The 27,900-nt window shown below is 34.4% G+C and overlaps 3 protein-coding genes and 2 long non-coding RNA genes across 6 annotated transcripts; 1 reads left to right on the forward strand and 4 right to left on the reverse strand.

The window, feature by feature from the left end:
* Positions 1-387: 387 nt before the first annotated feature.
* Positions 388-3,640, reverse strand: LOC113692463 (uncharacterized). 2 transcript variants are annotated; one of them, XM_027210875.2, is made up of 3 exons: positions 2,865-3,640; positions 992-2,369; positions 388-769 (listed from the first exon to the last, which is right to left on the reverse strand). In XM_027210875.2, exons 2-3 carry the CDS (start codon positions 2,351-2,353, stop codon positions 746-748), a joined length of 1,386 nt encoding a protein of 461 aa, XP_027066676.1. In that variant the 5' UTR covers positions 2,354-2,369; positions 2,865-3,640; the 3' UTR covers positions 388-745. The 2 variants fall into 2 exon arrangements, with proteins under 2 accessions (XP_027066676.1, XP_027066675.1); XM_027210874.2 differs by having other exon boundaries at positions 715-2,369.
* A 1,509-nt stretch (positions 3,641-5,149) lies between these two features.
* LOC113691540 (uncharacterized) lies at positions 5,150-10,839 on the reverse strand. The gene is made up of 6 exons (XM_027209710.2): positions 10,630-10,839; positions 10,274-10,398; positions 9,420-9,516; positions 9,201-9,310; positions 8,964-9,038; positions 5,150-5,387 (listed from the first exon to the last, which is right to left on the reverse strand). The coding sequence occupies exons 1-6, from the start codon at positions 10,697-10,699 to the stop codon at positions 5,337-5,339; spliced, it is 528 nt and encodes a 175-aa protein (XP_027065511.1). The 5' UTR covers positions 10,700-10,839; the 3' UTR covers positions 5,150-5,336.
* Positions 10,840-13,229: 2,390 nt separating this feature from the next.
* On the forward strand, positions 13,230-16,856 carry LOC113691791 (uncharacterized). The gene is made up of 4 exons (XM_027210088.2): positions 13,230-13,432; positions 14,046-14,231; positions 14,423-14,462; positions 16,609-16,856. The coding sequence occupies exons 1-4, from the start codon at positions 13,382-13,384 to the stop codon at positions 16,686-16,688; spliced, it is 357 nt and encodes a 118-aa protein (XP_027065889.1). The 5' UTR covers positions 13,230-13,381; the 3' UTR covers positions 16,689-16,856.
* A 5,575-nt stretch (positions 16,857-22,431) lies between these two features.
* On the reverse strand, positions 22,432-22,970 carry LOC140007990 (uncharacterized). The gene is made up of 2 exons (XR_011815410.1): positions 22,847-22,970; positions 22,432-22,709 (listed from the first exon to the last, which is right to left on the reverse strand). It is a non-coding gene; the product is annotated as an uncharacterized lncRNA (long non-coding RNA).
* A 4,193-nt stretch (positions 22,971-27,163) lies between these two features.
* Positions 27,164-27,818, reverse strand: LOC140007991 (uncharacterized). The gene is made up of 2 exons (XR_011815411.1): positions 27,585-27,818; positions 27,164-27,459 (listed from the first exon to the last, which is right to left on the reverse strand). It is a non-coding gene; the product is annotated as an uncharacterized lncRNA (long non-coding RNA).
* Between the last annotated feature and the right edge of the window lie 82 nt (positions 27,819-27,900).

Consider the following 27,900-nt stretch of genomic DNA (forward strand, 5'->3'; position numbering starts at 1 on the left):
ACCAATAGCACTTGATCTCTATGCAACGAATGAGGGGTTATTTTCTTCTGCAGAATATGATAAATGATATCAACAGAAATGCTAGTCATTTTAGAAAAATGGACATAAGCTGTGACTTGCTTCCATTAATCTGAAAAACTCCTGGGCAGTTCTATACTAGCAAAGGTCACATTTATTTTTGTGTACAACATGATTTTGGTTGAACAAATATAGAAATCATTCTCTTGCAAGCTCACAAGTCACAATTAAAAGATGAAAGCAAACTTAGTGCTTGAAAAGGGCTTGATCTCAGATCACTGAGAGAGAGAGAGGGGGGGGGGGGGGGACTTGGACCAGCCAAGTTGGAAACTTAATATGATAAATGACTAGTTATGTGTGAAGATGTAATGGAAGAAAATGTAAAATATATTAGCATAAGGATTATCTAGAAAATGATTGAATGCCTGTGTATGTATATAGATATATACACTTAATGTACAATGAAGATTAACTGATTCTTCAAAGATCTTGGATACAGAAATGTCGGATGTGCAGACAGAAGAAAACACACTTTTCCACTACTGTGTTAGCATACAAGTATATACGCTGTTCACAATATGCATGGCCTTAAACTTTGCAAAAGATCATGTCACACTGCAATCAAACTATTCATGTCAATCCATGTAAACAACCATCAACAATTCTGGAAGCAAGAATCTGACAACTTTGATCCTCTTACTGGAAAGAAAGTGGTCATATTGCTGGTTCAGAGCCAAAAATGAAGCATTGCCTGCTCACAATATCAAGACATCAGAAAATTGTTTGTCTGTTGTTTGACTAAAAGAAGGTCATAGATGAAATCTAGGAAAAATTTGCACTAAATTTTAATGTCCAAGTCAGATCCTGTTGTCTTGTGTTTGCCAGGACACAAAGGTACATGGAGAAGTTAAAGTTACTGCAACTTTTAGCTACAGTAATGAAGGCAAAGACTAAACAAGTTGAAGAAGATTACCTCTGCAAGGGTGGCAATCGGTACCTCATCTCTATGTGAAGACTCCTTAACTTTCCAACTTCTGATCTCACACTCTATTGAATTCAGCTTCTCTCTTATCTCTTTCAATAGTTTCCGTTCTTCCTCTCTGTCTGCAGATACTAGTCTACCAGCCTGTCTATCAATCTCAACTATTTCTGAAGTCTGATTGAACTGTTGCAGCAACGGTTGAGATATAGAAACTTTTCCAATAGGATGAACCGTTGCAAAGTTGCAATCAACTTCAATGGCACTACTTGGTTTACAAAATGTTTTCTGTTGCTGGGAAGATTTTAGCACTTTCTGTAGCCAGTCACTTTCTTGTTCTTGAATGTATGGCTTAACAATCTCCTCAGAAATGGCATCTGGTTTTTCAACCTTGTTCTCATCTTGCAAAACCATCTTCTTCTGATTTTTTCTCTTCAATCGGCAATCATCATAACTCTCTTCCACCTGGGGGACTTCAAAGACATCAAGGACACCTGGGGAACAAGGACATTCAGTTGTTATTTCACTTTCCTTCACATTTCCTGGATGTTTGACCTTATCCATGTCATATGCTGTTGGTTCTCTTGTCAGATCATAGGGGTTTCCAGAGCTTTGTGAAAGCGGTGAAGGAGACCTCGTTGAACTTTGTAAGTTTGCATAGCTTACTCCTGCTATCTCTTTAACACGACCATCTAACTTTCTGATCTGCTCCAGATATGAGTTGATGTCACCCATATTAGAATTATCTGTCTTTTTCTCCCAATCAGAACTCGATTCATTCATGTCGTGTGCTGTGCAATCTTCGACTGTCTTATGAACCAGATCTGTTTTGGGGCTTAAACAACTCTCTCTCTCAGTCACACCTTTCCTCATGCATGATATCAAAGTTAGGAGGGGTGCAGAATTTCTCCTTCCGATCCTTTTAAAATTCGTTTCCCCTACAAAAGATTCATTTCTTTGTAAGAGGTCTTCTGGAGACGTTGTTTCACCAATTCCTGGATCTTCACAACCCATGCTTAATAGCTTATACCTGTAAGCCTGCACTTGAGAATCCAAAGCTGCCATCTCCATATCTTTCTGATACATAATATCTTCAAAAATTGCTAATGATTCCTCTGCATATCCCATTTTTTCCTCTGCCAATCTTTTGTATTGCTCTGCTTCCATTTGCACAGCAGCTTTTTCTCCTTGTAGGCGCAATATCATAGACAAAGCTTCACTGGCAGCAGAAGAAGAGGCCTCTCTCTCTGCTTCCAACTCATTGTAAAGCTTCTGCAGCAACTGTTGCTGAGCGCAGAGGGTTTCTTTGAGGATATCTATATCAAAATTGTGTCTCCCCATGCCACTTTCGGCCATGGATTTTTCGACTAACCTGATTTGTTAGTAAGGGTGAAATTTAGAAAAACAAGAAGTTTAATACAGGAATGTAGTTAAAGTATGCATGTCTAAGTAAAATAACTAAAACAGCAAATTAAATCATCTTTATCTTCTTTGACAACAGATTTTTGCGACAATGACAACGACGAGTCTTTAAATGAAATTGTTAGGCTTTTCCTTAGCCCAGAGAATTGAGAAATTGGATAGACTAGCATGTAATATACATGGACTCAAAGACTTACCTCTCCTATCCCCAACCTAAACTTAATGATAACCAGCAACTTCAAATTCAAGAAATGCAGGATACTGATCATAATAACATGCGATGCTGCAGAAGGTAAATTGGCAAGACTTGTGAACTATAATAGTTCCCAACTCATACTGAAAATATAAGGGGCAAAGATTGAATAGCAATTGCTGAGCAACCATATGAAACATGGCAGACGGAACAACAAAATCAAGAACAGCAGAGGAACAGCGTGGTTTTCACCTGGTTGAGGCTGAGGAGACTGATATCAAAGCTCAAAGGAAGACCACACCGAGGCAGAGAAACGACCACGATGATGACAATCAATCAAACTCCAGTAAAAATATCCCTTAGGAAACAAGAAAATCCCCGTAACTAACTCCAAAATACCAAGAAAAAGATGATCAATAAATGCTCATCTTTTGAATCCCAAATAAGATTCCAATCGCAGAATTTCAAATTTGAAACAAAAAGCGAGGAAAGGGGAAGAGAAAGATGTTGGCCGTCTAAAATACTGGCGAAAAAGAAAAAAGAAAGAAGATGCAAAAAGAAGACCCCACCAAAACAAAATCAAATGAAATGTATATTCTTTTGCATGACAAAAAGAAAGAGCGCCAGATCATGTCAGCGTGATGTTCTGGGAAGGTTTTGACAGTTTAAGAAGCTTGCAAAGAGATGGGATCATTTTGTCTTTGTAACGGTTTCTTGATTTGTCTTTTACACGAAGGAGTTGGCTTTGGCTTGGCTTCTCGAACCAGGTTTCCAACCTCCAACTCCAAGCTTTCTTAATCTAAACGTTCCCACGCACCAGTGAATTTGATTATTAACAGGATTTCATGTACCTGTAGGCAAAAATTTAACTTACAAGCTACACATACGAGGTAACAGGTCCAAATCCTCCATGATGTGGAGTATTTGACTCATATTAACGTTCAAGCGGCTATTGACCTTTTTGTACTGTATAAGGTGTAAGGTCGTAGACAGCCTGATCTAAGCAGTGATTTTAAAATGTGATTTGGTTGAGGATATGAATATGAGGACAGGCAAACTTGGACCAGAAATGTCTTATATATGCTTACAAAATGAAACGACAAGCAAAAAATAACTTATTTGGGAATTGGTGGTGATGCTTACAGTGTTTGATTTAGTCAAATATGAGGCTTGTTTTGGCATTCATTTCCTGGTCCCTCACTTGTTCTCCGAGTTATCTAGTTTGATTGTCGGGATAACTTTAAAATTTTCAGTTATTAGACAATATCAGGATGAATAAAAAAAAACATCATAGTTCGAAAGATTACGTGAAAAAATAAAGTGAGATAGGGTAAATTGGATTTCTCTAACCCTGCTTAATTAAAACTCGTTAAGATAGGGTATGGGCATTAAGATTTTAGAAAAAGTGAAGTTAATTACTTTTAAAAAAACATAAATGTAACTGCATGCATTGGAATTATATAGTTAGGTGTATAATCACTTTTTTTTTTTTCTTATATTCACTTTTTCTAAAATCTTAACGCCTATACCCTATCTTAAGGAGTTATAATTAAGAGGCAAATCCAAATTAGATAACTATTAGATAACAGACAGACACCTCATGCGCCATCTTTTTTTTTTGGATGGGAGTGTTTTTCAAAAACTAGTTTTTCAAATATAATAAAAGTTGTTAAAAAGTACTCTAAAAGGTTATCTAAAAATTAATTTAATTTATTTAAAATTTTAAAAAATATCTCAAAATATATTCTAAAAACTCTTCTACTCTTAAATAACCCAAAATATGATCTAAAAACTCTGCTACAGTAAAATTTTTCAAAAACACCCCCAAAAACAGTCAATCCAAATGGAGGATCGCGAAATAAAAACATTTATTATCTATAATTAGACTAATAAATAAATCTTGAACGATAAATTGTATTCTCACTGTGAAAGGTACCATTTTGATTAGGGTATTATGCACTTACCATTTTACCTATTATTTGTCATCATGATGGTTTTGCCCTTTGAAGATATGCCGTTCTTCTTTCTATTCTTGTAACAGATGTATGCCTTCTTTTTGTTTTCTTTGCAAGTAAAAGTTAAAGTAATTATTGGTTGGATTTAAGGCGGTTCAATTTGATTAATCATCATTCCGCGTGGGGCCTAATCTAATCTAATGGGTAAAAAAGTCATGAGAAGAAAGTTAAAAGGATTAACCTTGATGATTACTTTGGAATCTTTTAAAGGAGTTGTCATGGCAGCTTCAACGGCTTTGCTGAGGCAGGGTCCAGTCTTTGCCGCCCATTACTGCTTAAATACGCACACGTTTTACTACGTTTCCGGGTTTGATTGATTGAAGGACCAAATATTTGACTTTAACGAGTTCCAGAAGTTTGTAATCACTGATGTGACCAAATTGTCTTTTTTTGTCATTATTTTTTGTCTTTTTTGTCATTATTGAAAATGAAGAAATTGAACTGAAATCACCAGAAAAGGGACTAATGCACCCTTAAGAACTGTTTAGAAGTGCAAGCAGTAACTGCATCTGCCATGCAGTGTGGTATTTAAGCATAATTTTACTGAAAGAAGAAATCAATTGTCATGAAGATGAATTAGAATGGGAAAGAAAATGAAAGGGCTAAGATTACACTTTGATCTCCAAGTCAAACGTTGTTCTAACAAGGAAAAAGACACATACATACAGCTTTGTTCAAACGATACATTAATTGTTGTTAACCCCATTCTTCAATCTACTGGAACTTCAACTTCCATTCTTAAACCAGAGTTGCCAAGAATCTGCAAGAATTATCAAAAATGTATGAACAGGAGGTTGGAATCCATAATAATAAACTTGTATAGTCTTTCTTGCACTCACGACAGTGACATATCCAATGAAGTCGCTTAAATGGACCTGAATAACTAGCAATCAAAGAGTTGCTTAGGCAATAATATTAGCAATCATAACCGGGTTTTGTTACCAAGCAAACATTTCAGAAAGTGAAATGGCTTATGAGTACTCTTCACCTGAATAAAGCTCTAACCACTTGTTAAAAACAGAAGCCTCAAAGTCATTGATTGGTTTAACTCAGTAGGTAATATGGAGCAGTCATATCCACGTTGTATCACATTTAAGCAAACGTTTCAGGAAGTTGGTTTGTGAGCACTCTTCACTTGAATAATTTCTAACCACTTGTTGGACAAAAGCTTTAAGCTTTTTCATTGCATTCCCCAAAATGGATCTCAGAAAACTACCTAACACGTAGTACTCCATGTCCTGAAATCCACCAGGCATGGTAATTCAGCCTCTTGTGATCATTCAAGCTACTGCCAAACCTATGGTTACCAATAAAAGCATGTCATAGGTCATAACCCATTTCTACTAAAATGATATTAGCGGCGATGATCGTCAAAGATTACTGCAAAGGAACTATTAGCAGTCTAGCATGGACCATAATACAAATAATTAACTCGGAATCTTTTGTGTATTAAAAATCCATGGGTGTTTGAGAAAACTGAGCTCGTAAATGGTTTTAGTATTGCTAATGTAAGAGGAGAAGGTAACAAATTCACATCCTGCCGAGCGGTAAGGCTAGAGCTATGACATCTGCTAAAAGCACCATCTAACAGGCAATTTAGAAAAAGGTTTAGCTTTCCTTTTTGGCAACTGCTGATTGTATGGCACATATTTGCCTTCTTTGTACAGGTTCAAGTTCAACTGCCAAAGGCAGTAAAACAGAGAAGAAAAAAATAAAAAATAAAACTGTGAAAGCATTGAGTTCCCATGCACGTAATGGTTACATAAACTCGCTACCAGAAATTACAATGAAGAAACGTTATCAGAATCACATGATATATAAAGGTCACATACAACTTCTTCGGACAAGCTCCAACCTTGGTTAAATGAAGAAGGTTCCATGTAACAAGAAACTAACACCTAGAAATCCATTATTTCACAATACATAAAAAGAACCAGAACTCCCAAAAGAAAACAAAGATGGTATACTAGGTATCAAACCAAAATCCTTCTGTATAGACTACCATGCACCAACAAAGATGCCTCACTGTTTCACCAATAAGAACTGCTAATATCATAAAAGAGCAAAAAATTGTCACATTATTCTAGCTAAATTTGACTGTTTTGAATATAAAATACCAAAAAATGCTTAAGAAAAGTGTCTCTTAGTCTTATAAGGCGCATAGAGGTCAAAACAAGATATTAGTTTTAGAGCTGCAGTGAAGCAGCATTTTAGTCCACTTCACACTTGCTAAAACCCTTTTCAAATCAAAATCATGAAAGCTTTCTGAAATTTTAATGGCGAAGAACAGAAAGTATATCATAGTAAATAGTATACACTGTATGGATTGAGTATAACAAAGATCTTTTAACATAAAATAGTTCAAAAATCACAACAAAGTGATGCAGGAGCAATCAAGTTCAAGCAAAACTGTGTAACAAATGAAAATAATTCTGGCAGCATTTATCGAACATTCATCGAGGCATGCATTCATATTACCCTCATCTCGTAATGTCAGAAAACTAAAAAAGCATTCTTTTCTATTTTAGCCATTTGATGCTCTAAAAGTTGTTTTAGTTTAGGTCATTCTCATCCTTTTGATAATTATGCTAAACTTAAGTCAAATAGTTATAACAGATGTTGAAACCTAGTATACCTTTTCATAATATGTCTATACAGATTGTTAAGAGGAGACTTTGATACTTAAACCCCTGAATCTCTAATTTTGGTCCAGTCTCTCTCTCTCTCTCTCTCTCTCTCAAATGCAGAAAGACACTCATACCAACACCCACACACCCATAGAAAAGCATTTTCCATTTCTTAACATTCAATATCTTTCCAATTCTTATTTCTGCAGAGGTACTCTCAGAGGTTACAAAACATAGTTGGCCATATAATATGGAAAAGCATATCCGCCACTATCTGCAAAAGTAAACTAAATAATAGGGATAGTCTTACCAACCACGAGCTCCAGCATAGTGATTTAAGGAATACATTCAAAAGGTGCAGTCGTGTCCTTTTGCTATTCTTATCTTATTATTACAATATATGTGAAACAGAACTTCAAGCAATTACAAGTCAGGCACCAAGCATTAATTGAACTGAACATAACTATATAGAAGACAAAATTAAACAGTGATCATTACTCTTCGTTAAATAATTCAGTCCAAACGTTTCCACAGCACCGCATGACAATTAAAAGTTTTGGGCTTTTTAGAGTAAGTGCCTCATTTAACATGCTATGTGTATCACCAGTGCCCTAAAGAACTCCGAAAACTACACAACGCATAAAGGTTTTCGAAAAGCTATTTGAAGATGCTTTGAGCATCCGTTTAGTACGGATGTTAATCCAACATCTACATCATGTTGATACAAATAACAAAATCTTTTGAGGACATCATTGTAGCAAACTATAAAAGGAGGTTTGTAATTGAGAAGGACAACTTTCAATAAGTACCACGAGTCATAGAAACTACCATCAAGAAGGATGTTTACCTGATAATTTCTGAAACAATTCTACTTCATCACAGGATGAGTTCTACTTCATTGAAGGACCAGGTTTTCTTTCTTTTCCCTCTTTTTTTTTTATGCCTCTGGTCGCTTCCTTTTCTCTGTGTTCTTGTCCTACATTTTTTCCCTACTATGTGCTCTTCCTAGGACAGTTTTATTCCTTTTATACATAATAGTTTTGAAACATTCACCATCCATGCACAGACATCAAGGATGTTTTTTGGTCATACCTACCAAAATTGTACTTGATTTTTCAATTCGACATGCCAAAAGAGGCGTCTGCCACAACACTACCAGGCCAATGGCAGGAAGTTAAAAAGGTCAAAGGTCTATGAGCGTTGAATGCCAATTAATATTCTAAATAACCATTATAAAGGAGATTAACCATTCATCAAATTTATGTACCATAAATCTCATATCCTACTTCAAGAAGGGAAGCAACCTTGAAGCCCTTCCAATTTGTCTTCCATCAATAACTACCATGACATCACCAAATTCACCAAAATAGGTCTAAGTCACATCATATTGCAAAAATTTTCTTGGATTTAATCTATTGGAATAATATTTCAATTTTGGTAGAAACAACTGGTGAAAAATCACTCTTGTAAAAACAATAAAAGATAAACCATGCACAGACATAGTACTTATTGCAAAAGGATGTGACGTGCATGTACACCTCAATATGAACCTTTTCTTAGAAGGGTATAATATAACTTAAAAATGAAAATGTATGTGTGTGTGTGAGAGAGAAAATTTGAATTTACATGTTGAGCACAAGTTTTTTCATTTAAAGTAAACAAAATTTGACAGTAATATATGGCTGCCAGAGCAGACAGTGAATAATTACCTTCATAAAATCAGATTGTACCAGAAAAGAATCCTTATTGTAGCCTGCTTCTTCTAGAACTCGGGTGAGAACTTGCTGCAAGAACCAAATTGCAGATAAAAAATGAATTATAACACCAGGCCTCATTTTGTTGTTCAAATGATTTATTAGTGTTTTCCAAGTTTTAGCCTCAGTGCAAGAGGGGAAAAAGATAAATTGCGAGGAAACAATTCCATTTTGAGGCAGTGACAAACCAACCTCTCTTTGCTGTTCTGATATAAATTGTCCAGTTAAGTCTCGCAAAATGTCCAACATATCATGGAATGCGACCTTGCCATTTCCATCAGTATCATAAACCTTAAAAATGACTGGGAAACAGAAAGTATATGTAAATCAATTGGGAAAAAGGAAAACTGAAACCAAAAAGCTAAAATTTTCAGACTAATTCAGAAAGGTACAAAAAGAAAGACTATTTACATTCCACTTTCTGCTGCAAGCTTGCACGGGAACTGAATGCTGACAAGAAGGCAACAAACTCCTTAAAGTTCAAACCCTCCAACATCCTTAATAGTCTCTGTATTAGCAAACAAATATCAAAAACATAATCAAGCATGAGCAACCATCTTCTTCTTTCAACTGCAGCTAATACCCATAAATACACCCAAAAAAATTAAAATTAAATATCACAATGCTTCTATCTTCCCATAAAGAAAATTTTAGATAACCAGCTATTTCTGCACATAAATTGCGAGTCTGAGATTGAATAAAACCATGTTCAATTGGACGGAACCTATAGCAAATGCTTATATGTTAGGCCTGAAAAAGTATTTATCAGCAAAAAAGAACTAATTTCAAATGGCTGTATTTTTTGAACTAAGTTTGCACGACAGAAAGAAAGGCAGAAATTTCACCTTATGCCACCAACATGGTTCTAAACATAGTAGAACAAGGTTCTCTCATGTAACCAAACAGAAACTTCTTTTTCCAATTTCATGAGATTTTATTTGAGAAATGCAATCATCCGAACAAGTTTAAACCTTTTCCATAATTTTTCCCAACCATGTGCATAATCCCGTAGGCATCACAGTCAGAAAATATCTTTACATAAATCATACACAAGGTTACCTCAGTCTAAGAATAACTAGATCAAGTTGTCTCAGTCCAACAACTTTACCCATGAAGCAATGTAGCACACACATGTGATGACTAGGCAGTTCAATGTACATAAATGTAATGTTGGATTGGATTCCCACTTATTACTGTATAAGATTGAATACATGCGACGGAAACATAACCATTTTTTCGCTAACTAATATTGAAACATATTCAACCTGGGAAAGAGGATTAACGGCAAATTCGGGCACAGACAAGAATTCATCAGAGGAGATGAATCCGATCCCATTTCGATCGAGCTGGCAGAATCTCTGGTAAAGTGCAACTATCTCCTGCTGCGAAACTGCCACCAAATTATAAAAAAAAAAAAAAAAAAAAAATCGAGGATGAGTATACAAAAATAAGCCAACTAAAACCCAACAAATGGCCTCAAATGCAGACACCCCAGAAAAGAAAAAAGGCCTCAATTTTGAGGGATTTGTCTAACATAAACAACCAATTTTGCAGACCATCCAGATAATTAAAACAGAACAAAAAAAACTGGCAATGGAGAAGCAGAATGATATGTAGGTACAGGTATGATTGCAGTGCTGTTGGACTTCTTCAATGTCGTACTGGGTCAGCATAGAAGAGGAATTTCCCATGGATTTTATCTTCTTCGGAGGAGAGAAGATCTCAAATCCTAGCTACTAGGAGAAGCAATTGAATATGAATTCAAGAAGGTGAAAAATGTGTTAGATTAGATGGGCTGCTGGGCACTTAAATTTCTGGTCGAGTGGTTGGGTGGTAGATGGAATCTGGAAAGGAGGACCACGAGGGAAATGCAATAAAACCGTGAAAACGTCTCTAATATTGTGCAAAATAACTTTTTTCATCTATCACTTTTAAAATATAATTTTATCACTTTTAAAATATAATTTTAAAATATAATTTTACGTTCTTCGTAAATTTAGATTGATCAAATTTTGTACATTTTTAGGTTCTGACTAGTTTTTTTTGTCGAAATTCACTATATGCCTTGCATTTGATCATTTTTTTAGACCAAAATTGTTAAATCAAATTTTACACAATTCGATTTATAATCCCTCATTTTTTATAAAATAAATTTTTTATCCCTTATACTTCACAAAATAAATTTTTTTGTCTCTCATATTTCACAAAATGAATTTTTTCATCTTTCATGTATTTACAAAATAAATTTTCATTCCTCATTGATCTGTGTATGAATAATTTTTGTTTAAACTCATGTATATATCTATTTGATTTTATCTGAACAATATGAATAGCATGTGTATAACTACAACTAACCTATTTGAACAAAATTAAATAGTAATATATTATATGTTATTCATACATGAAATTAAATAGATATATACATGAATTTAAAAAAATTGTTAATTTTTCACTCATGTTCATTTCCTTTTACTCAAAAATTGAAAACAAATAAGAGATTTAATCCTAAACATTGCCGAATGTTTATATCAAATTAAATTTAGACAAAAAATAAACAAAAGAAATGTATGACAAGAAGATGTAAATAATTGGTACTTTTAAATTTTAATACAATCACAAGGCAAAAGTAACAAGTATAAATTTTAGATTTAAATTGTAATTTGTTAGCATGACTATAGAATTCGAATTAGAACTCATTAATTAGATGACCTTATTATACAATTCAATAAATGAATTATTATCAAAAGAGAAAAGGTCACAAGTATTGAACAAGTTCAGGTGGTGAAATCAAATGGATATATACATGAATTTAAAACAAAATTGTTAATTTTAAACTCATGTATACATCTATTGAATAGGATGTGTGCAATTATAATTAATCTGTTTAGGTAAAATCAAATGAAAATATATTACATACTATTCGTATTATTCAGGTGAAATCAAATAGATATATACGTAGGTTAAAAAAAAATCTATTCATACACATTGTCAATGAGAGATGAAAAAAATTCATTTTGTGAAATGTGAGCGGCGAAAAAATTCATTTTGTGAAATGTGATGGATTATGGATCTGATTATGTAAAATTTGATTTGATAATTTTGTCTCTAAAAAATAATCATATGCAACGCACGTGGTGGATTCTGACAAAAAACTAGTTGAAAATCTAGGAAGAGGTTAAATTTAATCAATGTGAGTTTGTAAGAGACGTAAAATTACACTTTTAAAAGTAAGGAACAAAAAGAGTTATTTTGCAAAATGTGAGGGACGTTTTGAACGATTTTTCCTAAATAATAATTACAAGATCGTTAATAACGCTCGAGTTTTTCCATTTTTAATTCATTGCTATTTACATTTTTGTTTTATCCAACATGGGAATAGATCCAGTCGTATGTAATTTAATTTGGGACAAAGCTTCAAAATTAACGTGGAACAAGATTATGCTAACAATTATATGACTTTTACCTAAGACATTTCATTCTTGATCATCTTTGATAGCATTAGCAAATCGGTCATGAGATTGTTAACCAAGAGGGAAAAAAAAGAAGTTAAAGATATGCTAGTGAAAGAAGAATCGAGTTATTATATGCTTCATTTATTTATAGTTAAATATCTTGTGAATTCAAATTATAGATATCAATGACAGAATTATCAATGGAATTGGAAAGAGTATAAATTATACCCTTTCTTCGCCAAATCAAATATTTATATGTACTAAAGTGTTGTGTTCTTAGTAAAATTGAAAAATGCTCTATGAACTAAAAATTGAGGATGAACATGTAAATTTAGCTCACCTATTTTATGTCGATTAGTTCCAAAGATTTATTGGCAAAACAAGAAAAAAAAAAAAAGCTTTAAACATGTTCTTGTAAATAAACAAACAAAATTAATGCATGGACAAAAACAGGTTAAGTTCGGTACTCGCTTGCTAAATCAAATGCTCTTTTGTTGCTCGTTACTCTTGTACCAGCCACTCACTAATATATGGGGTACTTAAAAATAAAAAAAAAAAAAAACTAATCGACACAAAATATTGCAGATCAGACAGGCTGGTCAACGACTTGGGGCCCAAACATTAATTTGTTAGGCTCTGTTAGGATGAGCTGGGCTTCTTTACTTAATCATACGGGCTTCTCGAGGGATTTACTAGCCCACAAAAGTGTAACCGAAACTGACGACGTGTAACGTCAATTCGTCAGATTTCGAGAAGAACTTTTTTTTTTCTTTTTATTTTTTTTTTTGGGAGAAACCATTTGAAGCTTGCACACTTCACACACACACACACACACTGAGACACAGTCCCTCTTCACTCTTCCAATTTTCTCAAATTCAGAGGAAATCAAGGCCCGTTTCACTTGAATTCCTCTGCAGCAAGATGTCCCAGCAGCCATCCCAGACCAAGAGCCCAGCAGATGAAAATCACTCGGTTAGTTTTTCCTTTTTCGTTTTTTTTTTTTTCCTGTTTGCTTCAGAATTTGCAATTTTGTCAATTTAAGAAGTGATTATTTTTTGAGCCTCCTGAAAATGAGTTGAATTTGCTTGTTACTTTATGTGCATGTGGGTTTTTGCTGGTTCTTTGCTCAGTATGGTATTTTTCTTGTTAATTTCAGTTTCTTGCATTGAACTGTTTCTGTATATTGTAAATTGACCCCTTTTGCTACATGAAAAATTTAGGAACCCCGAATGGTGAATTGAGATTATTGTTTGCTAAAATTTGACTCTCTGAAATTACTAAATTACCAGGTGTAGTCGCCAAATTAATTGGTGATGGCTTCTGGACACTTGATCGAGTAGTAGAGGGATTTTGTACGAGAAATTTCTTTGTATATATAAAAACATGTTTATCTATTAGGGCATTGCTGGAATTTACTGATGTTTTAACTTTGTGAACTAGGATCCATAAATTTACTGGTCTTTTTGCACTTTTGCTAATTGATTCACGGTCTAAATTGATTTACATTTACCTTTTTCTTTATTACGTTGGAATTCACTGTTGTAATGGATTTGCTTTTGGATAATTGTTTGTTTGTTTAATGCAGGAGATGTACATTCGAGTTAAGCGCAGCAAGACCACTTACTTCTTGCAATGCCTTCCCAGTGAAAAAGTTTTACAGATCAAAGAGAAGTTGCAGATCCTAATTGATCAACCAGTTAATGACCAGCGATTGATTCTGTTGCCAAATAAAGAAGTACTTGATGATTCAAAGTCATTAGCTGATCAGAAGGTACTACCTAAATCTTCACAAATTGATAAGACAAATGTTGCATGCATCAATTGTTGTTAGAGTGCACATGGTGTCCATTACTTGGGTTTATCATGTGCCATTGTTTGTTATCTACCACTCATTAATTTCTTCCTATATATTTGCCTATTGCGTTCACTGATGTGTATTAAATCTGTTTAATTGAATATCAGGTTGAAAATGATGCAGTTGTGGCACTAACCTTGAGAAAAGGTTCTTTTCTTCCTTTTCCTTTCCTTTTAGTGTCAAATTTGTTTACTGAACATACTGTTTGTTACTTGGGGTTTCTGGTGTTATTAGTCCGGTTGTCTGTGGTTATATTGAACCAACCCTTAGTATGAACCATTTAGATAACATCAGGTTGTAAGAATGCACAATTAGATATATAATGGCAAAGAAACCAAGAGGCTAGGGGCATTTAAGTGATTGATGGAATAGAAGTTGTGTGACAAATTGCAGCACAAGTAGAGGTCATTGGTTTAGTTAATCGGAGAAGTTATTGTATTCTGGTTGTCTGATTTAGCCTTCTTATCACTGTGGGAGATGACTGGGGAACTTTGGTTTTTACAGCTTTTAGCTTTGTTAGGATGACATACATTTTCTGTCTTGTGCATATCCCTTGTAGGAACTTCTGCAAAGAACTTTCTGTTTGCCGACTGAAAATTACAAATTTTCTAGTATGATGATAATAAAGAGTGATCTCACCCAGTGAATAACCTGGAAAAGAAATCCTTACTGAAATCTGTTAATTTGTTAATCAGTTTCTGTCTTTTGTAGTGTTGAGAACATAGATATTTAGATTAGTTATGTTTGACTTCCTTTTGAGGTTTAGGAATAATGTTCTTTTTTCTAGTCAATTTGGAACTAGAAAGGCAGTTTCACATTATATACTTATCCTTCATCTTCAATATGACATCCCTGCTATATGACACATATGGCCTTATTTTTTGAGTTTCTGTTGCATACAAGTTTGTCAACTTTGGAAGCTGCATCTTTGTTAGCCTCATGAGGGCACTGTGGAATAGAAAAAAAGGAAGCTTTCGAGTATCTGGAGTTTCGATTAGATGGATTGAACTACAGTTGCTTTATTAGCTTATGTTGTGGTGCGGGGAAGAGATTTAGGAAAATACACGACCAAGGTGGTTGTGAACCTGTCATATTTCTTAAAAGCATACCTCTGCTTACCTTTTGCACAGTCATACCCTCTTGCTGCTCTTTATGCCATTCTTCTTGCATACAGAAAAAGAAAATGTTATGTACTTCAACCCTGAGGGAGTTTCGCTATAGGTATTTGGTAACTCGAATCTCTTTTATCTGTTCTTTGTACATCATACTTTTGCTGCCTTCCACCCCAAGCAACCAAGATTGAGTTGATCCCTCTTCCATTTTGAGGCAGTAGTAAACTGGTAGACTGGCGTATGCAATGTTTCCACTGCTATTGCTGTCATGCATAATCATCCTTTGATGCTTACCTTTGGACAAAATTAGAACTGGTAACTTCTTGTCAAATCTTTGTTCATAAGTAGTAGTAGGATCAGCACAAAGCAACAGTTGTCCCAAACGGATTCAAGCTTCATTGATGGATATTAGTTGGTTATGGAGCTTGACAGACAGATGATTTTTTGTTTTTTTTTTTTTTCGGGAGATGGTTACATATGGTTGGTAGCATGATCTTTCAATGATTTAAAGTTGAAGTGAAGTGTGTGGCTGGATGTGTTGTGCCACAGTTTGGACTCTGCTCGATGGAAGGAGAAGATTCAGATGGGGAGAGACCTACGCTCTTTGATTTCATGATTTTTTTCTTTGTTTCACATACTTCATAGTATACAAGGTTGGCATGTATTGATTGGTAATAAGCACTTCTAGAATTTGGTTGAGCGGATGACTTTCCAATCCCAATATGATTTGTTTCTATGATGATGTGGTGACAGGTTAGAGAGGTCCTTGTGATCACTAAAACATTAAGGGATTTTCCTATCTGTCAAAAGTAGTGATGGGGTTTGTGAAATATCTTTCCTGATGTCATGATTTCTTGGAACTTTAAAATCTGCTCAGCCAGAGCTGTTTACCATATTATGATGACTGCAAGAGTCCTTGTAGTACAAAAATCACCATCTCATAATTGAATCAAGAGCATGTCAGTGAGGATTCTAGAGTATTAAATGAACGAAAGCAGCCAGTTTAGATGAAATTGAAGCTGTCCTCATTCTTGGGTCAGTTTTCATGTGCTCTAATTAGTTTTCTGCCCAGGATAGTACTTTTGACCTAGTAATCTTCTATTTCAAGTATTCTTTCTTGCTTGCTTCTTTGATGTATACCTTTCAGTTAAGTGCTTGCTTACACCTTCTCTTGCTGTCAGATGACAATGAATTTGAGGATGTGAATATCGCGAGGCCTACTGATTACTACCGTGATGGTGATGGTGGCTCAAATTGGTGAGAAGAACCGTGTTTGGAGCTGCTGAAAGCCTGAAACTTTACACTCATATTCACTGCTAATTAACCTGTTGTTGCTGTTTGGACTGCTTTTACAGCACTAGGAGTTGCTTTATTAATGATCTTACGTTGAGGATTTCAAGCATGCAATGTTTAGACTCCTTTCTCTTTAGCTGTTTTGGATGAAATTTTAAGAGTTGCTCTGGTGTTGGCGGGGCAGAGGGCCTATTTTACTTCGATTATTACTCGAGATGTTCTGGAACTTGACAGTCATAATTTCGAAATTTATGAAAAAGGAGAAAATGAAATTGTTGGCAATAGCATAATCAAGCTCCGCATAGGAATATTTTCTTCGCTTACCAATGCCTCTCCATTAATCTTCAACAAAATCTTAGGAATTAGAAATTCTGGGCATCGCTTCTTAAATCTCGCTTATTTCTTATTCAAAAATTAAAAAAAAAAACCTACTATCAGTTTTACCATTGTTCTTCCATGATGCCATTAGGATCACCATCTCAACATGTACCTTTACATTTTTAAGGCAAATTTGCGGAAAGAGATTATCACGTAAGCTTGAGTTTCTAATGATGATGGTCAAACTGTGATGACCTTTCTATCTTTCAAATAGGCATATATCTGGAGGGCAACTCTCCATGTACAGCTTTTCAACCAGTTTTCATTATACAAGAAATGGATTTTTAAACAACAAAATGTAATCTAGTTGGTAAGACGTTTCAACTGTAACTGATAAAACACTTCAATTATAACTTATAGATCGCGGGTTTTTGAGTCATCAAGAAATGGATTGTTAGATAACGAAATGTGACCTGAGTCATCAAGAAATGGATTGTTAGATAACGAAATGTAACCTAGTTGATAAGACGTTTCAATTGTAACTCATAGATCGCGGGTTTTTGAGTCATCGGACAATAAATGGGGAATCATCGTTGATTCTCTAAATAAAAAAAATAAAATAAAAAAAGAAATGGATTTTCAGCATCAGCCCTTGTACCTTATACATTTTTGGTAGCATTGATTTTGACCACTTGGTGCTAAATATTATCCCATTAATACAGTCTTTTAATGCCACATTTTGATGAAGTACACCTTTTAGCTTTATATTGTGATTCAAATGTGGCGTAGATCTTCCAAGTGGTTCCATGAAATTGAAAGAAAAGATCATTAATGGCATTTCTCCCAATTCATTGACAGATTTTGAAGGCAAATTTGCGGAAAGCCCTTGCCTTTTTACAAAAAAAAAAAGAAAAAGAGACACAGGCCAACTAGTTGATGTCAGAACAAGTTAAGATAAAGCTTAAAAAACGTAGTGCAAATGCTCAACTGCCTTGAAAGTCCTTCAACTTTCTCAAAATATTTTTGTTTAGCACTTAAAATATCCAAATATGCTATTTATCCTACAAGTTTTGTCAGGGTAAAATTCATACCCAAGTTTTAATCCAATTTTTCTATCTTATTTCACAATAATTTGAAGAACCTTTCCAAGTGTGTCACCTAAGCTAAGAGAGGATGAACTGGATGTATTAGTTTAGACCAGCTATTCGCTTGCTAGATGTTGGGATATATGATACTAAATGAAACAATCGACTTTTACAACAAGCAATAAAAATGAATTTGCAACATGAAAATTGAAAACCATACTTTTGTTTGATCTACATTTTATGTTGTTAATTATCATTTTACTGGCACAATAGATTTACTGAAGTGTTTTGTTTTTTACTTTTCAATGTAGTTTCTGTGTTCTATGTTTTACAAATGGTATTGCAGAATTTCATGCTTTTCTGAATGTCACTGGACGAATAATAAGCCTAGTCAATTTTCCCCAGTCGGACGTCCTTTCTGGTGGATAAAAATTTGGGCAAAATATACTTTACCCCTAGTAGTATAGCTATTTTCACATAACCTCTATATAGTTATATAAAACCCCCTCATAATTTGAATTAAAGTGTCAAAGTGACGGAAATGATCATTCATAATGAAACATATGAAAATATCAAAATTACCCTTGTTTAAAAACTAAAATGGTTGAAGTTATCAAAATATATAAATATAATATTTATGACACTCTAACCCCGTATATATGGTTTTATGTTTTACTATATAATCCCCCTTTATGATTTAGTGCTTCATCATATAACTCCCTTATGATTTTCAAAATATATGCATAACACCCCTGTAGTTAATAAATAATTTTTAACTTCATATACTGGTATTTTTGACATTTTAGTTAACTCCGCTTATGAATTGCAAATTATGTCACTTTGATACTTTAATCTAAACCATGAGGGGCTTATGTCTAGCTTTTCAAATCATAGGGAAGTTTTTGTTAAAAAAAGCACTAAATCACGAGGGGATAAAGTGTAATTTGCCCTAAAAATTTTCAAGGATCTAATGAACTCTATTCTTCAGTATCCAATCCTTCGTCGAAAAATATTCTTATTTTCACATATTGTGGGATATCATATGACTACTCTACTACTGTATAATTTGCATTAAAGCTTGTCTCTGAAAGCAAAATACGAAGCTAATTTTACGTAAAACAAATATTTATCAAATGTTGACTAATTAATTAGCAGGAAGAAAGTTTTATTAAGATTGTCGCCCGAAAAGCAAAATACTAAATAGTCTCTTTATTTTCTACTTCTTAGGAGACTATTCTTTGGAATTTTGGATACAGGCTCGTCAATCCTCCTCTAATTGAAGTTACACACGTTTGTACTGCGTGCAATAGCTGTTGGATCAGTTCTTGATGCAGCCTATCTGTGCTTTCGCTGCCCGATGAATAAGATGGAATTTGTTAGTTGTGAGTAATGTTGGACAAATATGGGACTAGAAATTTGTTAAGACACTTATATATATTAACATATCCAAGTAGTTAGGGAGACAAAGGTGGAGATAAATGTTGCATTGCCCGAAGTTGAATTGGCGCTCTGGTGAAGTAAACAGCCATAGTTGCAGAAGAATGATCCATTTGGAGATGGCCCTTGTGGATGACATTTACGTTTGTAACAATTATCAATACAAACATCAACGTTGTTTTGATCCGAACAATCTACTAGGCACTTTGCAAAGCAATGATCATGCCGAACAATTGGATCGTCAGGCCAAGAGAAAGAATCATCACAAAATACCAGGTCTGTCATAGCTGTTAGTAGTACTAATGCTAGCCATGCAGTCCTCATTTTTTAGGTATTTCCTGTGTATTTGATTACCTTAACCTATTGCTAAAGTTAAGAGAAGTGTTCATAGGTCTTGTTCCTTGGATCAAGCATGGATTCATTTTTGTCGTCTAAACTTAGCTAATCCTTTGTTGGTTATACATAACTACCATACTTGGGAGTGAAAACACAGTTTTTCGATGACTATATTATGGTTTTCAACTTTTCTATATTCCACCGTATTCATGCAAGATACACATCTCCGAAATTAATGCAACTTTTATCAGTTCTCAACTGTCATCAAAAGATCACGATTCCTTTCGAAAAGGGTTGAAAAATAATTTTGCGGGTTGATTTAGTCCTATATTTCAAATTAATTAACTTTTTTTGAGCAAGTAGGGATTATTTTTCTTTGGGGGGTCAGTAGCCAGGGAGTTAAACTCCTATCCGATAGATCAGGGTCCAAAATCTTGGACGGCAGGTTTGGATAGGGAGGAAGTACGAGAGTGGGGGACAAAAGAGGTGGTTGTCACTCCTAAATTTTCATTCATCATATGATTCGCAATTCAGGGGGTGCTTTCCAGAGTGATTTTAGCAAAATTTAACTCTTCTTGGAGAGTAATTTGTAGTTTAGTTTAGCAAAACAAAAGTCTAGGTAATTTTCATTTTTTCAAAAACATGGTAATCTACATGCACACACTCCTAAATTTTTGTCACAATACAAGCAGCTTTGAAGTATCACATGTCACTTGTTGCAGTTTTACCAAGAATATTTGGTGCTTGAATGAGGAGTAAGGTAAATTAAGCATTAGTACTAAAATAAGGGAAATTTTCACTTCACACCCTCCATGTTTCCATTTGATTTTTTAGTTTTGTCATTTTCTTTTAGACACTTTACACCCTCAACTCATCAAAATGGCCAAAAAAACTCTGACTACTAAAATTATGAACAAAAATATACGACCACACACTTATAATTATAGATACACATACTAGTGTAGTTTTAGAAATAGTGTGCGAGATTATGTTAATTTAGGCTATCTGGACTACTTTAGAATGTGCTTGACTAAAACCAAAAAAAAAAAAGATAAAAGACAGCTTTAGGATATAATGTGAAATTGGTCACAGAAGTAGACCCCTCTCATCTTCATTTGCTCATTTACCGGTCCATCTACAAATCCATCCATTAGGAGGATAACTCAATGTGAGGGCTTGATAAATAGCAAGAGTTGGTATCATTATCAATATTTGCTTTTTAGTTGATTTGATAAATGAGTCCTCTAGTTCCCTGTCATATATATATAGTAAATGGGAGGGTTTGAATCTGAAATCTCTCACTTACATTCCCTCCTCCGAATCATCTAATCCGTCCTTCCACCAATCTCTAATTGTTAATGCTTTTTCTCTTCAATCCTTCAAGAGCGCTCATATTATTCAAGATTGTCCAAAAAAAAAAAAAAAAAGAAAGAGAGAAGAAGAAGAAATATGTTGTATTCAGCAATTGAAATCTTGGTCAATGCCATTATAAATGGATTTTGCTGAAAAAAAATTTCTAAGGCATTTATGTAACTACCTCGTAATTACCAATATGTACCCCTTTTCCTTCAAGGAGGCTTTATATTAACCAAATAATTGAAGGAAAATAATCTTTTTTTTTGTGGTTTAAACATTTTCCTTTAAATAGTTTCAACATGATCCATCAAATAATTTCTCTGTTATAAATGAAGTCTTACAATTGGTTGCAAATTAATGCGTACTACTTTAGGTTGAAACCAACTGCATGCAAATCACTTTCTATTTTGTGATAACAAGTAACAACTTCAATTCCAGTCTAATACAAGCGGTGGTTGGTGATGTACTAAAATCTGGTCTAAACAATAAGTAGTCCATTTTGTGTTGCATCGATTAGCAGTAAATAAAACGATTGTTGGGCCAGGCAAAAAAAAAAAAAAATTCTGAAATTTAACAGGCTCGCTCACGTACATCAATTAAGTGACCTTTGCATTAAGTGGATTTTAATCAAAATAAAGAGACTTTTGCATCCAGAAAAATATAGCCTATCGATCGTTATTTTTATGCTTTCTTAATTAAAGCCACTTTAGAAGTAACTCTTGGGAAAACAGTTGATATCAGTACAAATAAGCAATAATCTTGGGAGTGATTCGGGAACCACGTACGCATTGTGTATAAATAAAATCATATGTACTGGACAGCAAACTAATTGGAAGGGTTTTGGTTTTGCAATCTGGACCATAATTCAACACTCTCAAAAGTTACTATCAATGGCTTAATAATCAAAATTTTCGAAAGTTAAGTTAATTATCTCAAAATGATATGTCATTTAGTTTGTCGGCCGCAAGAAATGTTGAGTTAAAAATGAGAAAACTTAGAAGCCTTTGAGATAGGTCATAACTTATACATGTACACAGGAGCCAGAATGCCACAAATATTATTGAAGACATAAAGGTGACGATTAATTAGAAATTTCACCAACTTACTTCAGGCGACTAATGATATATATATATATATATATATATATATATATAGTTCGGATCGGAATTTGGAAGAAAGTTTCATAAGGATTGACTGTCTTTCTTCGCTTCATTCTTTTAGTAATCCAATATACAGAAATAGAAAATACATCGTAAAGTTCATATTTGTGAAGTTCAAACGAATAGTCCCTTTATTCCTATTAGTAACTAATATATAGGAGACTATTTTGGACTCCATTGTCATACTACTGGCTATGGCTAGCCTCACACCAGCTTGGCTGGCTACTTAATTGCGATGTGGTAGCTTGCAGTAGCTCTCCCCACAGTTGTCCATGCAGCTGCGAAATTTCGCCTTATCTGTCCAAGATCAAAATATAATCATTAAGAAATTGAAGTGTTTTTCTTTTTTTTTTTTGCCCCCTTGCAAATGTGTATAAACTTTGTGCAGACAGAGTATTTGAGAGAACTGGAGAGATGACTAAGTCGTTGTTTACCTGTAGAAATGTGAGAGCATTGACGAAGGGAACAGCCAAGCTTGCAGAAAAATGGTCCATCCAGAGTTTTTGGAACCTTATCAGAGCAAACGGATTCACAGTGGAGCTTACAGTCCTCAGAAAGAGTATCTGAGCAGAAGTGCATGCAAGCCTCAGAACAATCATCGTCATCAGAATGAGCACTGAAAACCAAGAATGCCATGATAAACACTGCTGATATCCACTGGTTTCTCATCTTTTTTTTTTTTTTTTTTTAAAGGATGCTGATCCCTAGTGAAAAACAGAAAATGACAAAGAACTCTGTACAACGAAGTAAAATCTAGAGGTGGGCTTTTATAGATTTTTCCCCCCTTGGCTCATGGGATCATTCTTGTCTGTTCATCTAACAAACTTCAGGTTTGACTAACGTCTTCGCCACAAAAAAGGACACGAATGTTGAATGACTATCTTATAATATGCATGGACTAAGTTTCAGTTCGAAATTTATGTTTAAGAATATGTTCACCACACGTTTACTACTTTTCAACCAGCACTAGGCTTGAAATTTGGTTGAGGGTAAACATTGGAAGAATTTCCTTCCAGTTCCAATCTGGTCCAAACTCTTGCATATTTTCAGATAACATCAAATCACACATGGATTAATTTGTCCGGTGAACACTAATAAGCCTGCCTTTTAGCTAATGGGTGAATTCTTAGTTTATGATGGAAAAAAAAAAAAGAATTCTACAACGAGGACGTTTCCTGGAGGGGTTTCTGTAAATGGAAGTCTTCGCATTTCCAAAATGCGAGCTCGAATCGAGCTCGCATTCCGGAAATGCGAGCTCAGTGAGCTTTTGGTATCAATTGATTGGTGGGGTGAAGGGAGAAGTGGGCAACAGAAGGGAAGTAGTAATTTTGTTTTTCTTGTTGGGCTCTTAAATTTGGGGGGGCGATTAGCATTTCCGTTTGGGTTCTTCTATACAAAAATAATCTTAGATGGGTTATTGTACAGACTAAGAGAGGATGAGGGGAGCGAGTTAAATGTTTCCTGGTGAACAGAAGTTGCTGGAAGAAAGCAATCCCAAAAAAAAAAAAAAAAATTGAAGAAAAAAATAATCAGTTCCGAGTATCTATTTTTTCTTAGGTGCCTATTTCACTGCCTAGATTGATATGACTTTGCCTTCGGATAAATTACAATTTGGTTGAAGACGGACGAATGCAGTTTCCTTGTTCTCAGCCTTTTAACTTATGTTTTCCAACCTAAGTTTGAATTTTGGATGGATGGATGGTAATTGGTGAGAGAGTCTGAGAGATGGTAAACAAGTCGGTTGCCAAGACCCCATTTCAACTTCAGTATGTCAAATGTTGAGTAACCGGTGATTTTCATCTAAAAATATCTACATTCGCATCAATTGTAAAAGGTAAAACACGCAAGATTTAATCGCTAGATATTTGATTTAATTTTTTTCTTTTCCTTTTCAACTACCAAACAAATAACATGCACCTCATAAAAATAACTTATATAATTTTTAATTAGCATTGCGTTATGGAATTTCTAAAATTACAATAAAAAAATTGTAACAGATATTAATGACTATTAATTATTAGATTCTTATAACTAATATTCATCGGTGTCAACAAATAAATACGATTCATTAATAACAAAGGAAAATTAGAATTTGATAAATAAATTTATTTCACAAAAAAGGATCAAAAGTTAGTATTTTATTCATAAAATATAGTCAACACCTTACATGTTAATAATTTCATTCTATTTTTACATTGATCTAATTTATTTCCACCATTTAAATGTATTATAATAAAATAACGTATTTCATAAATTTTTTTTAAGGAATGCGAACGCGCATGCGACATCTTAAAACATTTTGTTTTAATACAAAAATATAAATCTCTGCCTCCAAAAAAAAAAGCAAAAAAATTTGCATCTCTGTAATGCGAGAAAGTAAATTCAGACTACTAAAGAATGCATTGAAAGTTTACCTAACACATAATATCTGATGATGGATGTTAACACATAAGATGAAGGAAAAGCGCTGGCACCTCAAATATTAAAACTGGGGACACTCACTAATACCTGCAACTAATAAAGTAATTCAAGACCTGGTGACAGTTGAGAATAGCTTACCAGTCTTTTAGAATGCGAGCTCAACAGAGCTCGCATTTCACGAATGCGAGCTCTCAACAGAGCTCGCATTCCTCTCCTGAACTCGCATTTTACGAATGCGAAGACCTCCGACAGAATTCCTCGCTACAATCACCCCTTTTGTAGAATTTTTTTAAAATTCATCACAAACTTAGAAATTTCTCTTTAGCTAATGCATTAGCACTGGCCAGGAGCACTACCAACTTCTGACAACTTTTCATATTTGTCGCTTCAAATAAATCAAACGTTTGCACCTTCATATTATTGTATAATCTTGTGATCTAATGGTGCTTTTGATAGTACTTTGTACATATAATTCGCAAGCCACTTTGTGGAATAAAAAAAAGAGAGAAATGGATACTATATAGTAAGACTAAGCTTAAACTTCAAAGTGTTTTTGAGTAAATTACTAGCTAATCTTTGTCTTTTCAGCAAAAGGGTAATTTTATATGGCAAATTTTTAGTCTTCTTGGTGAGTAAAATGTAGTGAACTTTCCTGGCAATTTATCTTTCTTCAAAAGACAGTAAGATAATATGGCTTGTTTATACTCTATAGCGCACTGGTGCTTGGTTGGGGGATGGATACGATTAGATTTCTTATGCTATACACGGATAGATGGTGAACAGCTTCAATAGACTCTCAACTTTTATTGATCATACGCTTTGGGCCCTCAACTTTAAAAGTTTCTATTAGATCTTCTAATTTTCGAATTTGATTTTAATTGGTCCATACGGGCAAATGTGCCTAAGATTATTTTCGATTTACCCACTAAGATTTAGTACAATGTTAGCATGACCCCACCTAAATTTATAATGAAGAAGAAAAACAATGGTGATAGTAAGGGAGGCAGCTCAATGCAAAGATGGGATTCAAGAATTTCTGTCATATTCCATGAAACAATTTCTACCAAACACTGCCAACAATCTCTCCATGTTTTTGCCTATAGACAACTTGCTTGACAATCCAACATCGACCGATAAGGACTACGAAGGCGGGGATGGTATATGGAATTTTGTGGACTATGATTCTAAAGAAGTCGATACTGACACTTGGGATAACTGCAATGAGGATGAAGAAGACGAAAGACGGTCAAATAATGTTGCAGAGGAAGCTGGGGACCTCCACAATTATCTTCTCGGCCTTGAGAATGGAGGACATATGTGCTATTTGTCTAGATGGTTTTGTTGAAGTTGATCATGAAGACGATAGTATTGATTAATTTCCACCATTAATTACTTGCTGCTAAAGAAATATCACTTCTAACCTGCCCAGTGATTCTGCAATTAATCTTATCAATTATGAACTTGTTTGTAATATTTTATAGACATAATGTTAATATCTACTGACTACTGTTGTACGTATAGGCCTAATTTCAGCTTTTATATAAGTAATTTTGCTATTGATTGATTTTGTAACCTTTTAGGAGTTTTTGTTTGCTTCTCTTTCTCCACACACATGGTAGGGTTAATCTAACTATTAGTCTAAGAGTTTTTTTGGCACAAGCAAGTTTACCTGTATGATATTAGTTTCTCTCGTGGTTCTAAGTTAAAACTAAGTGAATGCTAATTTTTTGGTGTACATTGTTACTTTGCACACTGAAATTAGTGAAGCAAGGATAGATAACTCAATGTGGGGAAGATGAAAGGTAAAAATCTTGACAAATCAAAATCAACATCTCTTTCTTCGCCAATATATACATCATCGTAACGAACATTTTCACTTTTTTTTCCCGTAAAGATCCTATTTATGTGTTAATTAATTGTCTCTTCTGCTTTTAGATTCAGTCCTATTGCACACTATAGCTCTCCCAGTAATTGTGACGCACCCTATACAATTGCGTAGCTGCATTCATGATGTTTCTGAGACTGAGAGCTATGACGCACCCTATCTTTAAGCGTCACACTATTTTGATCGTAGCAAAACCTGTTCTGGCGACAAATAGGGATGATATCTACTAAATCTGCATTTATTTTTTGGCTGATAAATGCTAAATTTTGCAGTTTGATAGAAAGAAAATGAAGGTCCGGAATGGAATAGTTACAAGCGGTGATACACAGTGAGATTCATTGGAGCGAGAATGCCATAATTATTGAAGAAATCGAGGTGATAATTTAGAAATTTCCCCAAGTAATTCAGACGATTAATGGTAAACTTTCGTGATAAATAGATCGGATTTACGAAGAGAGTTTCATTAGGATTGACTTTGTTTCTTCACTTATGTATTATTACAATCATTAAAAGTTTAAAACCAAAAGACAGAAACAGAAAATACATCATAAAGTTCATATTTGTGAAGTTCAAATGAGTAGTCTCTTTATTCCTTTAAGTAACTAATAGGAGACTATATTGGACTTCATTGTCATGCTGGCTGTAGCCTTCCACCAGCTTGACTAGCTACTTAATTTCCATGGTATTGCTTGCAGTAGCTCTCCCCACAGTTGTCTGTGCAGCTGCGAAATTTCGCCTTATCTGTCCAAGGACAGGTCAAAATATAACCCGTTAAGAGATTGAAGTGTTTTTCTTTATTTTTTTTCCCTTGTAAAAATGTATATAAACTTTGTGAGAAATGGAGAGATAACTAAGTAGTTGTTTACCTGCGGTAACGTGAGAGCATTGATGAAGGGAACAGCCAAGTTTGCAGAAAAATGATCTATCCAGAGTTGTTGGAACTTTAAGAGAACACGCAGATTCACAATGGCTCTTACAGTCCTTAGAAAAAGAATCTGTGCATTGGTGCATGCAAGCTTCATAACAATCATCCTCATCAGAATGAGCACTGAAAACCAAGAATGCCATGAGAAACACTGCTGCTATCCATGGGTTTCTCATTTTTTTTTTTTTTTTTTGGTCTTTGGATGCTGATCACAAGTTAAGAAAACAAATAAAAGACAAAGAACTGTGTACAACCAA

Source organism: Coffea arabica, chromosome 6c (assembly GCF_036785885.1).
Source record: "Coffea arabica cultivar ET-39 chromosome 6c, Coffea Arabica ET-39 HiFi, whole genome shotgun sequence".
In the NCBI taxonomy this organism is placed as follows: domain Eukaryota; kingdom Viridiplantae; phylum Streptophyta; class Magnoliopsida; order Gentianales; family Rubiaceae; genus Coffea; species Coffea arabica.

What these genes read in the sequence shown, in the direction of transcription:
- LOC113692463 (XM_027210874.2), bottom strand. Translation starts at nt 2,353, where the DNA reads ATGGCCGAAAGTGGCATGGGGAGACACAATTTTGATATAGATATCCTC.
- LOC113691540 (XM_027209710.2), bottom strand. Translation starts at nt 10,699, where the DNA reads ATGGGAAATTCCTCTTCTATGCTGACCCAGTACGACATTGAAGAAGTC. An exon ending in CCGTTAATCCTCTTTCCCAG is followed by an intron (nt 9,517 to 10,273) that starts GTTGAATATGTT and finishes TTGCTAATACAG; the next exon opens with AGACTATTAAGGATGTTGGA. An exon ending in TATCAGAACAGCAAAGAGAG is followed by an intron (nt 9,039 to 9,200) that starts GTTGGTTTGTCA and finishes TGGTTCTTGCAG; the next exon opens with CAAGTTCTCACCCGAGTTCT.
- LOC113691791 (XM_027210088.2), top strand. Translation starts at nt 13,382, where the DNA reads ATGTCCCAGCAGCCATCCCAGACCAAGAGCCCAGCAGATGAAAATCAC. An exon ending in AGTCATTAGCTGATCAGAAG is followed by an intron (nt 14,232 to 14,422) that starts GTACTACCTAAA and finishes ATTGAATATCAG; the next exon opens with GTTGAAAATGATGCAGTTGT. An exon ending in GGCACTAACCTTGAGAAAAG is followed by an intron (nt 14,463 to 16,608) that starts GTTCTTTTCTTC and finishes TCTTGCTGTCAG; the next exon opens with ATGACAATGAATTTGAGGAT.